The 16,424-nt window shown below is 40.7% G+C and overlaps 3 protein-coding genes across 3 annotated transcripts in view; all 3 read right to left on the bottom strand.

Annotated features, from left to right (window-relative positions):
• The window catches only part of LOC146494810 (voltage-gated potassium channel subunit beta-2-like), a 148,096-nt gene that overhangs the window by 10,460 nt on the left and 121,212 nt on the right, over positions 1 to 16,424 (bottom strand). The window lies entirely within an intron of this gene.
• On the bottom strand, positions 3 to 15,569 carry LOC146494813 (uncharacterized). Its single transcript, XM_085146069.1, has 7 exons — positions 13,578 to 15,569; positions 12,681 to 12,758; positions 6,828 to 12,113; positions 4,414 to 4,536; positions 3,989 to 4,208; positions 3,799 to 3,889; positions 3 to 3,425 (listed from the first exon to the last, which is right to left on the bottom strand). The coding sequence occupies exons 1-6, from the start codon at positions 13,707 to 13,709 to the stop codon at positions 3,822 to 3,824; spliced, it is 5,907 nt and encodes a 1,968-aa protein (XP_085002195.1). The 5' UTR covers positions 13,710 to 15,569; the 3' UTR covers positions 3 to 3,425; positions 3,799 to 3,821.
• LOC146494814 (ATP-dependent DNA helicase PIF1-like) lies at positions 4,095 to 6,913 on the bottom strand. The gene is made up of 2 exons (XM_085145070.1): positions 4,317 to 6,913; positions 4,095 to 4,208 (listed from the first exon to the last, which is right to left on the bottom strand). Exon 1 carries the CDS (start codon positions 6,792 to 6,794, stop codon positions 4,554 to 4,556), a length of 2,241 nt encoding a protein of 746 aa, XP_085001196.1. The 5' UTR covers positions 6,795 to 6,913; the 3' UTR covers positions 4,095 to 4,208; positions 4,317 to 4,553.

Below are 16,424 nucleotides of genomic sequence, written 5' to 3'. Positions count from 1 at the left end.
AAACGAAAAAGTTGACTCTTTCTCATGGGCCTAGAAATGGGCCAAAATTTGCACTAAAATCTAAATATTTAAAAAACTATACAAGTCATAAACACCAAAAGTCATAGCATACTAGTCCAGACCCAGCCGCACAAAATTATATAACATATGTGAACCTTGTCTCAAAACTGTGCGGCACATAAGCGCGGGAAAATTTCCACTAAAATATTAATATTTAAAAAACTATAAAAGTCATAAACACCAAAAGTCATAGCACACCATTCCAGATCCAGCCGCACAAAATGATATAACATATGTGAACCTTGTCTCAAAACTGTGGGGCAAGTTTCGCTGCAAAATTTCAGGCGGAAAAAGGAAAATAATAATAAGAATAACTAGAAAGCGAAAATTTCAGAAGAAATTTTAAGTGTGCCTATGCCGCTGCAAATCAGTGTCGTTTGCCATTCATCATTCAGATCTGCAGACGCTGTGCACAGAGGTTCATGAGCAGAAGTCCCATTGTACCACGGCAGACCCGACAATGTTTGCATGAACACGCTTTGTAGCATTACTTTATTGACCACTTTTCACACATGGTTGCTGTACCCACACAGCCGGCTGTAGCTTTTCATCTCACAGCCCGACACACACCAAAAAAAACAGCCGAGAGAGCACAGACTTTACGCCTGAGAGGCGTGTTGCAGATGCCGCTCAGGTGGGTCCACCTCCCCTGCAGACCACGCCACACACATCAAACACGTAAAATAAATATTTGTGCACTTTTGCATTCACTTGTTGTTATTTTTAAACAGTGTTCTGAATGATTAACAATGGTCTACAGCCAATCTTGTGTATTATTATACAAACTTTGGTTGTAAGATTCAGATAACTATTTAATAAAAGCTAAATATTTTATATGAGAGTAAGAAAGAAAAGTATTTCTTTGTGCCCCCCTTTCCCTGTTAATGCCCTACCTGGCCCCCTGGCAAAAGCTTTGCTAGATCCGCCCCTGCACAGTTACCAGCTGTCAGCTACTTAGAAAAGGATTCTGGTGTTATTTGTCTCTCAGAAACAGTTCATAACTTCAGTTCATTCATGTCACCTAAAAGGTAAACCTGTTTCTCCATCACCAGTTCAGCTCTGATGATTCAGTAAGGACATCTCCTGGTTTGAACCAGCCCTTTTTTTCAGCTGTGTCTCCAGCAAACATCAGCTGATACTAGAAATTAAAATCAAAGGAATTCTAACAACAGCTAATCAACCTTAAACGTGCTGCTGTTTTTTAGCGCGATAAACAAACAAGAGAGAAAAGCCGATCATTGATCAGTTTCATGACTGAAGTTTCAACAAGCGAGAGAATGACAGGAGAGGCTGTCATAAAGTTCAACATCAGTAACTTAGCGCGCACACAGCTGTATAGAAACTCCGTCGTGCTACAAATAAACTACACCTAAACTCGGTTTATATCTGACCCAAAAAGAGTGCAGCTCATAACTTCTTACCTGAAATTCAGTTCACCTCGCGCTCCTGCCTTCGGTTTCCCTTATCCACGATTGAGCTGAAAAACAGTCTCTTGGCGATCAATCGGGTGGTGAAACGAGTGTCAGCCGCCTCACGGTAAGCCAAGCCCGGGTGCTTTTTAGCGAAGAGACGCTAGCCGCGCTAGCTACTTAGCCGCGCTAGCAGCAACATCGTAAGTTGCTAATATGGGATGTTTTGACAAAACGAGCAGATATTTGACGTTTACACACCTACATTCTCGCCTGAAAATATCTTAAAAGTTTATTTTGTGACCTAGAAACAGTAATAAAAGCAATATATTAAGTGAAGTGGTGGCCGCCATTGTTTGAGTCAGTAGAGGCGTGCTATGAATTGTGGGATATGGAGTTTTCCACCAAGCATACACCCTTGCGGTTACCGTAACTATTCAATGGTTCGCGCAACCTTAAAAATTCCAATGGTTCCTGAAAGCAGCGACGCTGTGCGCGCCGTTGATATTGTCGTCATTACGGTAATCCAAATACGGGCCAGGCTGTATCACTCCCGACATACCACTAGAGAGCGCCAACACACCACAAATGAAGTCTGTTTCTATGGGGCCAAAAGTTGAATCTTTCTCATGGGCCTAGAAATGGGCCAAAATTTGCAATAAATTCTAAATATTTAAAAAACTATAAAAGTCATAAAAACCAGAAGTCATAGCACACCATTCCAGATCCAGCCGCACAAAATGATATAACATATGTGAACCTTGTCTCAAAACTGTGGGGCGAGTTTCGCTGCAAAATTTCAGGCGGAAAAAGGAAAATAATAATAATAAGAATAACTAGAAACCGAAAATTTCAGAAGAAATTTTAAGTGTGCCTATGCTACTGCCAATGAGTGTAGTTTGCCTTTAATGTGGTGCAATTAGTGCAGGTTGCCATTTATAACACTAGAAGCAGCAATATGCAACATGAGCATAGTCTGCTATTTATACCACAAGAGGGAGGGAAATGGAATCCAGCTGATTTTCAAGTTAAAGCAAAGTAAGCTGTATTGTGATCTCTGCTATATGCAGTGCAGCATACAGAGATAAGAGAAAGATGCTCCAGTTACACGATTACAAAAGAAGTTAATAGATATAAAAGAAATAAAACAAATTATGTTTAAGTCTGATGTGTTCAAGAGAAACAATTTAGATTTTACAGTTTTGAGTCGTTTAAAGTGAACAGTTTAGCAGATTGTAAACCAAAGTAAGTTTTCTTGGTAGAAAAAAAAGTCCATTAAGCGGTATTCAATTTGTATTTCAAAGGTATTTTAACGTGAAAAGGGAAAATACCACATGCAAATTATGAAATTTCCCCTTGTGGGACTAATAAAGGTATCTTATCTTATTCAAACTATATTTTGTACAAATACTATTTACAATAATGTATTACATTTAAACATGATATTTAAATTGTGGTAAACAGCAAAGCAATATAAAATAAAAGGAAACCATTCAAGTAACTTTACATTATGAACCGAAGAGTAAGGCAAAAGTATAAATGAAAAGCATACAACCATTAATGTATATAGATAAACCCAACAATCATATGACCCCCTATGAGCAAGCACTTTGGCGACAGTGGGAAGGAAAAACTCCCTTTTGACAGGAAGAAACCTCCGGCAGAACCAGGCTCAGGGAGGGGCAGCCATCTGCCGCGACCGGTTGTGGTGAGATGTAAACAAATCAAAAACTGTCCACACAGAGCTACAGGGGGCACACTGGGATCGCAACAGCAGCCATAGAGGGAAACAGATTAGGATGTTCTTTCCAGTACTGAAGTGGGTCGCTTTTCTTATGTGTGCGTTTTTCTCTGAGAGGTAGGTCTCCACTTTAGTTTCTGCTGATGAGGCACTCACGGATACTTCTGGATAAGGGTCATTTGGAAGCAAGAGGTTGGCTGACTTTGCGAAAACAGCTAGAAACAGATAAAAGCAAAACACAATTTAAAACAATAAAACAAGAAACATCACAAAGCGCAGGTCTTCAGTTAGCGAACTGGCAAGTCATGAAGTTCTAATAAATAATTGCAAAAACAAATGTAACTTTAGAACTAAATTACCCAAAACTAAATTAAAAAGTAAAAAAACAAATTGGCTTAATACTGGTGTCTTTTGATGAGGTAAGTTGCCATGTGAGGTAAAAACCACACGTGGCTGTAATTTGGTGGCCTGTATACAGTTCCAATCAAAGTATATAGTTGGTTTAAATGGGTTTAATACTGGTGTCTTTTGATCACTTGACTGTATATAAACCTGTTGTACAAAGGGTGCATTTTAATTTCACTATACCTGCCCATCCTTGTAGCTGGTTTCTAGAAGAGTGGCACAGTTTCAACATCAGTGTAGGGCTTCTCCACTGCCTTCACTGGACAGAACACATCTGAGGAGTTATGAATGAATGGATGAGATTATAGTTTGTTTAAAACAATATCAATATCACAATATTACAATATAAAGTAAGAAACAAAAATACAATTACCTGTTATGGCAGGGATCCCATCAGGTGCAGTTGCAGTCTTTCTGTTCACGTTTCTGGTCAGCTCTTCAATGGATGAGAGCACATCAGCAGTCTTATCTATGAGCTCCCACTGGTGAGCTGTCACTGTTGCTGGTAGAGTGTGCTCAGTCACAAAGACATTAAGATCACGTTTTTGTTGCAGTAGGCTTCGCACCATGTAGAGGCTGCTGTTCTGTTGTGTCTGCGTATAAGAGAACATGATTGATTTTATTTTTCAACAAATTCGGTTCACAGTGTATAGGAATTAATAAAATAGAAGTACATAAAAGAATGTTACAAGAGGACTCACCTGTACATCTTGCTGTAGATGCTGATATCCATATTTAGGTCCATCTGTATGACTTCTAGGCGAGAGTAGGCCAATAGGGAGTGTTTAAATGGCCTACAATCTTCCCTTCATTGGGCAGGGTCTTTTTCACGCTGCACTGAGACAGCAGGTCCTCATTCACACAGGGTAGAAAGGAATGGGCGACACAGCCCACACTTTGCAAGTCCATATCCCTCATACCCTTGCAGTCATTTTGTGTTAGTGAATTACACAATAAACGGGGTTGTGATAACTGTGATATGTATTTAGAACACCTGATTGGAGGCAGGCGTACGGCTGTGATATGTAAATGTGATCAATCAATGTGTGTTTTTCAGTAGTTGCAGCAGTAATGAGTTGTACATATCCTCTTGACTGCAACAGTTCTTGGATGGGTTTTTTTCCTCTGCTCATATGGTCCTCATTGAAGTCTCCACAAACAATAATTGGTTGGCGATTCATCATTTCCAATGAGTCCAAAAGACATTGCATTTGTGGTAAAAACCTCACGTGGCTGTAATTTGGTGGCCTGTATACAGTTGCTATCAAAGCTGTGACTGGCGATTCAACCTTGACAACAACAAATTCAAGGTCAGTCACATTTTGCAGGTATTTTCGAGACTCTGCTGTAAGATTTGTCTTGTAGTAAATTGCAACTCCACCGCCATTTACCTTTGCCATGTCTGTATGATTTGTGTAAGAGACGTGTCTGTTGCGTGTGGCCATGTTGTATTGTTCCAGCTGGAAGCGGGGAGAAACAGATGATCCAGACAAGTGTGTTTCTGTTATACATAAAACATCAGCAAGGCTGAGTTCATGGTGGCATCTCATGTCCTCCATGTGAGTTGGGAGACCTTGTGCATTATGATGGATAATTGTCAACGTGGGGACTGTGGGATCTACTGATTTTAAGAATTGCAACAGTGGTCTTGCATTCTCAAATGATGCATGTCTCATATTTTTGAGTGCATCTGTGATGGCAGGATCAGCATAGATTTTCTTTTCATCAAAGTCTGTGATGTACAGTCCTTTAAGTGAGGTTGTGCGGCTGAGTGCAACATAGGCCATTCCAGGTTCAAAAACACGCTTCAAGCATACTACTGCTGATTCCATTGTCATGCCTTGTACTTTGTGAGCTGTACATGCAAAGGCCAACTTCATTGGAAATTGCCTGCGAAGAACTCCTTTTTTACTTGTGCATTCTTCACATTTCTCAATATATACAAGGTTGTCTGAGGATCCTTGTATTTTTCTGCGAAATTTTTGCCCAGAATTTTCATTGTCCAGCGTGAGTCCAATGAGATTCACAGTTTTTGGTCCATCCTGTGTGGCTGTCACAATGTTCGTGATTGTTCCAAATGTCCCATTAACAAGCCCATCTTCAACATCCAAATTTCTAATAATCATAACACGCACTCCAGGTGCAGCTTGTATGTTATCAGGTAAATCTCTTTTGTTGCCTTTCATCATTTCTGCCAGGAGGACCATCTCACCCGTTCGTGGGTCTTTTCTGTAGTCTTCTGCCTGAATATTTATGATTTCAGAATGAAGAGCAGTTACAGTTGCTGAATTGTGTTTGTCAACCTCTTTGTTTGTAGCATAAATGTGTAATACATTAGATGGACAGTCTTTTATGTCATGGATAGCCTGTGTGAGCAAGGCTTTGTCATCGGCTTCAAGAGAATCTGTTTTTTGCTTCACTCTTATCCTGTTCAGAACTTGAGCAAAAGAATGATCATCTTTCTGTCGCATGATTTCTGTCAGGTTGACCATGTGGAAATAGTCTTTCCAGAGATCAAGGACATTGTCCTCGTACACACAGAGTGGTTTGGCTTTTCCAAGGGGTGGCAGCTGGTAAAAGTCTCCTACTGCAAGGATAGACATCCCACCAAAAGGTTTCTTGTTTCCTTTGATCTGCTGAAGTCTCCAGTGGATGTAGGCAAAAAGGTCTTTAGAAACCATAGATATCTCATCAATGATCAGAATCTCTGCATTTGAAAGTGAAGCTCTCACTTCATCCAGTGCATTCCCCAGCCCCTGATAAGGCGGTTTTAAAGATCTTGGCAGCTTTAGCAGAGAGTGCAGTGTTTTTCCAGATATGTTAAAAGCTGCAGTGCCAGTAAATGCAGTCAGCAGTACTGCAGGGTAGGACATGTCTGCTTGGTCTCGGAATCGGGGCAGTTGGTGCAAAATCTTTGTTGCCTCCTCATATATGCACTTGATAACATGTGATTTTCCACAGCCAGCTCCTCCAGAGACAAAATAAAAGAACTGCTCAGGACAGTGACCCCACACAAGTTTGAAACACCACTCACGCACTGCATAGAATATGGATGCTTGGGTTTCATTCAGACTTTGGTACATTTTTCTGACAAAGTCTGGGCTCAGCTTTGGTGCTATGATTGCTGGCATGGTTCCACTGCTGCTACCACTGACTTGGTAGTCAGGAACAATGTCCATTTCATTTTCGTCAGTGTCATGTCTGGATTGTCATTGGGCCACACACTCTAAACGATCGACTTCAACCTCAGGTGCAAAGTTGTTCCATGCATTGATAAGTGGGCCTTGTTGTTCGATCTGTTCCAGTGCCCTTTCCATTGTTTTGCCATGGCCTTCATAACGCTTTTTGTTAAAGGTAACAATTGGCCGTACTGCAAAACCATGTTTTCGTCCACTTTTGTAGAACTGCTCGGATGTGGGGTATTCTGTGTTTTTAAGGTCATCATTTGATCGATGTGGATAATAAAGTTTTAGCAGTCTACTATAAAACTTTTCTGGTTCTTTCTTTTCTGAGAACCGAGGATATCTGATTATTGCAGGTTTCCCTCTTGTTCTTTTTTGAATATAACCCATGTTATTCAAAAGAGGGATGGCATTTTTTGACTCTGTTTGACGGCTGTAGAGAATTCTGTACTCTGAAGCAAATTCACCCAAACACATTCTTTCAAACTCAGGTGTTCTGGGTCTGTTTGCATATTTTTCTGGCAATCCGGACATCCACACATTTTCATCATCTGGTGCCATGCTCTGCAACCTGCTCATCGGGAGACTCATTTTCAGGGCATCATCATCAGTCTGTATGAACACCACACTGCGTGAACACTTTTTTAGTGGCAGGCTGCATGTCCTTGCCACGGATTCTTGGGCACTGACTTCTCTGTGTTTAGCATATGCCTGCATTATCTGTTTCATTTCATCTCTTTCATTGACATTGGACTTTTTTACCTCTTGGATGACTCCATTAAGAAATTGTGTCATCTCAAATTCGGGTTTAGAGACATAAGACATCATGTACATCAGGCAGCTGTAGTCATCAATGACATATTGGATGTCCATGTTGGCATTCCAGGCCCTCAGCAGATCTGCATTGTATGCATTCACCCAGCAGTCATTAGGTTCACGCTTTAAGAGGATGACATGGCCATTGCTTAAATTGAAGACACAATCCAGGTATTGTTCATAAGTCAATTTGCATTTGTGAAGCAGCTCAGACAAGTCTTCAAACGAGGAATTTGGGTCACAGAGCAAATCTCTCAATGGCTGGAGTTTTTCTTTGGCCTCTTTCATTTTTTTTGCGAAAGCCATTCGTCTGTTCTTTTGCTTTTCATTTGTGCCTGTCTCCTTACTTGTGCTATGCTGCTTATCATTGTGACCATCATCGTCGTCGTCTGGGCTTGGGAAAGTGATCATTGTTTGGTCTACGGGTAGTTTGGGGAACCCAAACCTACATGACACATTACCCTTTTTACAGGATCTGGAGTGATTTCTGCTGTGGACTTGAACCTCAGACACAATTTTGTGAAGTTCAGGATCGGCATTTTGGTCAGGCATCTTACATGTTATGTACTTGTCAATAAATTTGTACACGTGGTCTTCAAGGTCGCTTCCAAATTCAGGTGCATCTTTGACCCAAACCAGTAAATGGATATGAGGGCTACCTCTGGCCTGAAACTCCACTCGATAAAAGTAATCTTCTACTTCACTGATGGGCTGTGCCGGGGAAAGGATCAGTGTTGTCATTAGTGCATCGACTCTTTTTTCAAACAATCGCATCACAGTCACAGGGTTGCTTCGGAGAATTTCACACTTTGTGTTCCAGTCAAGCTGTGAAAAATCCACTTGTTCACCTTGTTGAGTTTTAATGACCTCAACAACCTCAGGCCATCTCATTTCAGCAGCTGAAAATGTTAGGAAAAAAGTTGGCTTTCCTAACTGTCTGACCATAGCATGTAGGTCTTTCAGTGCCTTCTCCCAATAGGCTGGAGTACCTCTCAGAGGTTTCATGAAGCGTGTTGCGTCTTTGTTATTTATCAGTTTCTCCACTTCGTCTTTATTTTGAAGCATTCTGTTAGAAATTTTACGTCCATCCTTGGTGATTGCCTTTCCTTTGCGCAATTGGATGGACATGCTGTTTGTAGCCATGTGTGTTTCTGTTACAAACTGTGCAAAGAATAGGTAGCTTTGGTCAGTTGCAAACCGTGTATCTGCAGAGAACAGCCGTGTATTAAAATACATGCTTGGGGACAGTTTGACTTGTCTGGCTTCATCTAATGTGTTCTGTCCAGTTGGGAACTGCACAGGAAAGGCCATGGCTTCAAGTTTAGGAACAGAGAAGAAGCCAACAGGTCTATTTCCTTGGGCCGGAGCAATGCTAAATATTCCTTCACCATATGATAAAATTTCCTGTGCTATATCCGGTGGTTGCATACAGGTGTCTAGAACAAGACCAGGTCGAAGTTCTTCCTTTTCTTTCTCCATATCTTGTAATGGCTCTCCATTTGACTGTTCAGGCTCCATTAGTTCATTTACATCATGACATGACTCAACCAGTCCAGCTGTTGTATCCTCAGTTGTTCTTCTTTCCGGTACAATTTGCTGGTCGAAGTTTCTGGGCAGTGCATCTTGAATATCTGCATCAGCAGTGTCATGTTCCGTCTCGATTATCTGATTATTTGTGGGATCAGCAAAAGTAGCTTCATCATCAACAGATACATCCTTGTATTCTGAATGCATCTCTTTTAGCTTTGATAATCCTGCTAACACATTCTTCATGTTCACAGTGTAGAAGTGTTGGTATCCTTTGAATCTGATGTGTCTTTTCAGTTGTACCTGCAGGAGCTGGGCTTCATTGCTTGGTCTGGGAAGACAGTTTACTGTGGTTTCCACATCCGACGGTACACAAACAACAGCCCCATGTACGGCTCTTTGCTGTCCTTTTGGTAATGCAATAATTTTGGCAAACGGGAGAATTTTTGCAGTCAGTTGTCGTTCTAGTACATTTAATTCACTCAGTTCAATTGGAATGGGTGCTAGTGCTAAATTGTTTGCTACTGCGATGGATGGCATCTTGCCTCTTTGTAGGTGGTTGTCACAGTTGTGGCAAATCCACTCTTCCATTCTTTGTTTTGGGAAAGTACAATTAGCTGAGCATTCCCTGTCACAAACATGGACAAATTTTCCTGTCAAGCAAGTGGCAACAATGTTACTATTAGTAACATACTTTGATCTTTTGCAGTGTTTAACTTGATTAGGAAACAGAGTTCTGTGGCACACTGTACAGACATGGGTGGGTCCTAACTGAATTGTTTCACGGAAAGCCAATGTGGCTGCTTGCATCACACTGTTCACTACAAGCTGGGGCTGTACTTCAGACTGTGGACCTTGCTGGAATTGTGTTACTAGTCGTCTGTATTTCTTCTTTATTCTCTGCGCACACAACTTTTTATAAATGGCGAAAGATGCACTGGTAGCCATCTTGTGTCTCTGGTACTGGGCACAGCGCTGTATATGGTGCAGTCTGAATTGTGAGTCATTATGATACCTGGCATGAATTGATTTTTGTTGTTTGTGCCTGTAGTTTGGATCAGATGCATATTTTGTTCTTATGTATGCCCTCTTCCTCTCTCTGACATCACCCTCTCTGTATTTCTGGCCCATGTACTTTTTCTGTCTGCTTCGAAAGTCAGCATCCGTGTTGTACCTTTGGACCAGATACTGCTTCTGTCTGGTTTGAAAGTCAGTATCCGTGTTGTACCTTTGGACCAGATACTGCTTCTGTCTGGTTTGAAAGTCAGTATCCGTGTTGTACCTTTGGACCAGATACTGCTTCTGTCTGGTTTGAAAGTCAGTATCCGTGTTGTACCTTTGGACCAGATATTTCTTCTGTCTGGTTTGAAAGTCAGTATCCATGTTGTACCTTTGGACCAGATATTGCTTCTGTCTGGTTTGAAAGTCAGTATCCGTGTTGTACCTTTGGACCAGATATTGCTTCTGTCTGGTTTGAAAGTCGGTATCCGTGTTGTACCTTTGGACCAGATATTGCTTCTGTCTGGTTTGAAAGTCGGTATCCGTGTTGTACCTTTGGACCAGATATTGCTTCTGTCTGGTTTGAAAGTCAGTATCCGTGTTGTACCTTTGGACCAGATACTGCTTCTGTTTGGTTTTAAAGCTGGCATCCGTGTTGTATTTCTGAACCACATATTTTTTCTGTCTGATTTGAAAGTCGGGATCCGTAGAATATCTTCTGATAATGTAGTCTCTCATTTTTTGTTGAAAATGACGATCACTTTGGTATCTCTTCACCTTGTAGGCTTTTACTTTTTCTTTAATATGAGGACTTGCATAATAATTTTTGGCTGATAACAGTTTTTGTTTACGGTAATGACAGTTTTCAGCATATTGAGTTTTCATAGTCTGTAATCTTTTCATTCGAATTTCACGACAAGAGGCATATCGTTCTCTTTCGTGTCTTTTTTTGTTTGTCTTCTTTGCCACTTCTTCAGTTGAAGATTTGTCTTTAGCTTTTACATACTCCCTCTGACTTGTTTGAGCTTGACGAATAGCTTTCCCACGTCGTCGTTTATTTAACTTGCTCACATTTCTTGCTTTTCGGGGGGTTTTAGCCATTTTGTCATGTGGTGAGTTTAAAGTATTGTCTAACATCGTCATGTGGGTTTGGGCTGATTCTGGTTCAGGCATTTGCGCAGTGGGATTCGTGATTTGTGGTTCCTCATTTTGTGTTGATGATGTAGCTGTAGCTTCTGGTGTTGCCTGAGTTGACTGTCCAGGGGGTTCCGTGTGAGTGCTGACTGTTTTGAAAGAAACAGGCACAAACTCATATCTTGCATACTTGCCTTGATTTTGAAAAAGGTTATGCAGATGGGTGATCAGGTCATTCACATGAGTGAAAGTGAGCATGACTGCTGTTCCATTTGGCTGACGTAAACCTGCTGCACTTCTTGAATGTGAATCAAATAATCCATACCTCCCAGATTTGTCACGGAAAACTGCAATGCACTCAGGTGAGACCATGAGCAAAGCAAAGTTCACATCTGTTGACAGACATACAAGGCGACTAGCAAGAGGCAACCACCACTCTGTTCTTTGAGGACTGTTCTCTGCTGCTTCCAGGTATCCATAACTTATGTCATCCATTTTTACACTGTAGACACTGATGTCAGTATGAATTTGTTTGGGCAGTTCCTCTATGGTCAGATGATCTTGTGTATAACGCCTCTCCTGCAGAAGATTTGTTTTAAGCCAACAGTAGAGGGCATCTCCCTGTTCAAGGACCTTATCAAGTCCGGCTGTGTTGAACTGGTATTCCTCATTAAGGTAGGCCAGGAATGTGAGGGCATTACATGTGCACTGATGATTTCGAGAGAATTCTGTGTACCTTTCATCACTCTGACAATGAGTTGCACTGACACTCCAAAAGGGCTTAACTGTGTTGCTCTGTAGCTCCTCCGTGAGTAGGTCTTCATTTGTGTCATGGAAAGGCTGATCAAGAAATGCAAAGGTGACACATATTATAGTTAAACGTTTTATGATATGTGTTTCAAGGTTGAGCAATAAAATACATTTAAGTGTTGCTGCAATAATGTAGAAAAATGTTTTTTGATTTTTTTAAGTGGCAACGACATTCACCAGTGTGTGAATGACTGAACATAGTGTAAAGCGCTTTGGGAGCCTAGGGGACTAAGTAAAGCGCTATACAAATACAGGCCATTTACCATTTTTAATTATGTTAAAATAATTAAGCAATGTTCAGGCAAATTAATCCAAATTATATCACTCGTCAATCACAGTATAGCATAATCTGAAGATAAACAGCATTAGATATGCCAGTAAAAGACAGGCAAAAAGAGAGCGACAGAAACAGTGAGCGAGTGGCAGAGAACAGATGACTAAAAATTAGTAAAGTAAAATTAAACTATTTAATGTATCTGTACTTTCCTTGAGTGCTATTCTTCTGACAACCTTTTAAATTTTGAAACAAATATCTGTATTTATTACACACCAAAGATGACATGTATACCAATTGGTTATAGACTTGGGTGGGCATACCTTTTTAGGTGGAGAACTTGATGGTGTGTGGAAATCATTTGTCCAGAATCGTTTTGCTGGTAGATGCGAGTCTGAAATCTGATAAGAGGTTATGTACAGTTAGTCAAAATTATAAAACCTACTAACAGATTTGAAACAGAGTGTAACACTGGATACTTTAAAGAAAACATGAAACAGTAGCAGTTACTAAACTTACAAAGCAATAAAAAAAATCCCAGCTGTTTGCATAACTACTAAGAGATTTGAAACTGAGTGTAACTTTAGAAACTAAAGAAAACTATTCTGGTATTTTAAAGAGTACTTAGCAGAAATATTAAGCAACCTAACTAATAGGGTTGCAAACTCCCAGCAAAAAAGAAAAAAAGAGAACCACCCCCCACCCCACAGTTACCAGCGGTCAGCTACATAGAAAAAGATCCTGGTGTAGAAAGTAATATTAAATAAATTCTAACAACAGCTTATCAAGGTTAAACATGCTGCTGTTGTTCAGCCGCTGGTTTCCTGTTTGTGGTGCAAAGTGGGCCAAAAACAAAGAAGAGAGACGGACTCGTGACAGAAAAGCAGATCAGCTGATCATTAATCAGTTTCATGATTGAAGTAGCAGCAGGAGAGGGAGGGAGGGAGAGAGAAGAGGCAGTTGCTCCACATATCGGTTGCTAAGCTTAACATGGGAATGCTTTACAAACACTCAGATGAACTTACACATTTGCTTTACTTCTCTCTGGGATAACTTCCCAGAGAGAAGGCCGGTTTTGGTAGGCTACAAATACACACAGCTGCTCTATCACGTAACGCATACTGCTCCAACATGCTACGGTTATGAGCCGAGTTACGCCTATCTGAAACGTGTTTCGAAAACTGTTCGACTATCTGTGATCACTACCATAACTTCATTACCTGGTCAGATGGAAAACTACTGACTGCCTCATCTTGGTTGTGGCCAGTGAGCATTGGGACAGCAGGAGCGACCAGGTCAAGTGGTTTCCAGCGCTTCTTTTGTGCCTGGGATCTTTTATTTTTTCTCGGCATCTGGTAGAATGTCAGCAGAAAAACAGAATATTAATTGTTGGCATTTCAAGCATGTGATCAGACCCAGCTTTCATTTTAAGTCAACCATAATAACCATGTAGCAGGTAGCTGCATTGGTAGCCAAAAGACTTTACATTGAAGTAAATGGACAAACAGTAAATGAATCAAATTCTGATGTATACCAGCAATTTGTTATTTTAACCCTCTGATATACAAGATGACTACAAGGACAAAAAAAAAATCTCTCTCTTTTCTTTAAATAGACATATTGATAAGTGTCACTACCCGGTCTTAAGGCTTTGTTAAGTAAAGTTCCATAACAGTTTGTATATTGTAATTGGGAAAGTGATTACCTTGAAAGTTGGGAGGCAGATTTGTTGACCACAACAGTTACTCCATTTTGGTGTACAGTAATTGGGAAAGTAATTACCTTGCAAAGCTGGGAGGCAGTGTTGTTGCTGGGGCACTGGTAGAATGCCAGCAGCAAGCAAACCCAGATGTTCACAGCTCACAGTTACCACCTCAAACTTTTCAAACAAATCTTACAAGAACATTTGACAAAGTGATTGGCTTGCAAACCTAGGAGACAGTCTTGTTGCCCACAACAGTTTTGTTATAGAGTAAATTGAAAATTGGGTACCTTGCAAGGCTGACAGGCAGTCTTGTTGCTGGGAGGTGGTCTTGTTGCTGGGGCTCTGGCAGAATGCCAGCAGCAAGCAGACCCAGATGTTCACAGCTCCTACTTAACACCTTAAACTTTGCAAACAAATCTCACAAGAGCAATTAGCAAACTGATTGGCTTGTAAAGCTGAAATGTAGCCTTGTACTGTCTGGTTTAAATTTCCCACTGAGAGACAAAGAGGAACTTTACTGTTTGGAAGGGAGTAAAAACACTGTACCATCTAATCTTAAAAGTTTTAATTACAACAACAGCTCTGGAATAAAATGGCATCCAGCGCTAAACACACATTTTCTAGATATCAGCTGAACACACACATAGAAAATATAAGGGGGGGACTTACCTTGGATGAAGCAAGAGTCAAGGTATTAAAGGCTGCTGTAGTTAACGCCTTATAAAAACAGAAAAAGAGAGGTGTGAAACGCGGCTACAACGAAGCTATTGTTTCGGACGCGGCGACAGTCTCCTCTTAAATGTTTTAATTACAAACGATACCGCTGGAATAAAGTGACGTCCAAGTGCTAACCACACAATCATTTTGTAGATACCAGCGTCAAGACACAGAAAATCACGTTCAAAGTCAATTTCAAACCGGGAGACGCTTAATATCCGCTAACTAGCTTTAGCATCGTGCCGAACATGACGACGTCAGACAAAGAAATCACCCAGACACGCATTTAAAAAAATCACTTCGCCTCTTAAAAGTTTTAATTACAAACGGTACCTCTGGAATAAAGTGACGTCCAAGTGCTAACCACACAATCATTTTGTAGATATCAGCGTCAAGACACAGAAAATCACTTTCAAAGGTCAATTTCAAACCGGAGGAGGGACGGAGATGCTTCGCTGATTGCCGCTAACTAGCTTTTAGCATCGTGAGCATGAGTCCCCACTAGCGAGACAAAGAGCGGCGTGAAACGCGATCGCCAAGATACACATACAAAAAAAAATCACTTCGCCTCTGGAATAAAGTGACGTCCAAGTGCTAACCACACAATCATTTTGTAGATACCAGCGTCAAAACACAGAAAATCGCTTTCAAATTTCAAACCGGGAGACGCTTAATATCCGCTAACTAGCTCTAGCATCGTGCCGAACATGACCACGACAGACAAAGAAATCACCCAGACACGCATTTAAAAAAAAAATCACTTTCAAAGCTAAATTTCAAATCAGAGAGAGAGAGAGATACACTTACCTTGTCAAACCTTATACTGTTGTTCCGAACACTTCAGAAAATCACGTTCAAAAGTCAATTTCAAACCGGAGGAGGGGCGGAGAGACGCGTGCCAGTCAAAGCATACGCTACGCTGTCTTAGAAAATCACTTCTAAGGTCAATTTCAAACCGGAGGAGGGGCGGAGAGACGCGTGCCGTTGATAGTGTCGTCATTGCGTTAATCCAAATAAGGGTAGACAGGCCGTACCACTCCCGGCCACTAGAGGGAGCCAACACACCACAAATGAAGTTTGAAATCTGTTTCTATGGGGCCAAAAGTTGAATCTTTCTCATGGGCCTAGAAATGGGCCAAAATTTGCACTAAAATCTAAATATTTAAAAAACTATAAAAGTCATAAACACCAAAAGTCATAGCATACTAGTCCAGACCCAGCCGCACAAAATGATATAACATATGTAACCCTTGTCTCAAAACTGTGGGGCACATAAGCGCGGGAAAATTTTCACTAAAATATTAATATTTAAAAAACTATAAAAGTCATAAACACCAAAAGTCATAGCACACCATTCCAGATCCAGCCGCACAAAATGATATAACATATGTGAACCTTGTCTCAAAACTACGGGGTGAGTTACGCTGCAAAATTTCAGGCGGAAAAAGGAAAATAATAATAATAATAATAATAATAATAATAATAAGAATAATAAATCCGACGAATAGTAATAAGTGTGCCTCTTGGCATAGGCACACTTAATAAATCCGACGAATAGTAATAAGTGTGCCTCTTGGCATAGGCACACTTAATAAATCCGACGAATAGTAATAAGTGTGCCTCTTGGCATAGGCACACTTAATTA

Source organism: Neolamprologus multifasciatus, chromosome 20 (assembly GCF_963576455.1).
Source record: "Neolamprologus multifasciatus chromosome 20, fNeoMul1.2, whole genome shotgun sequence".
NCBI lineage: Eukaryota > Metazoa > Chordata > Actinopteri > Cichliformes > Cichlidae > Neolamprologus > Neolamprologus multifasciatus.
Note: the sequence above shows the minus strand (reverse complement) of the source record. Positions and strands in the feature narration are given on the sequence as shown.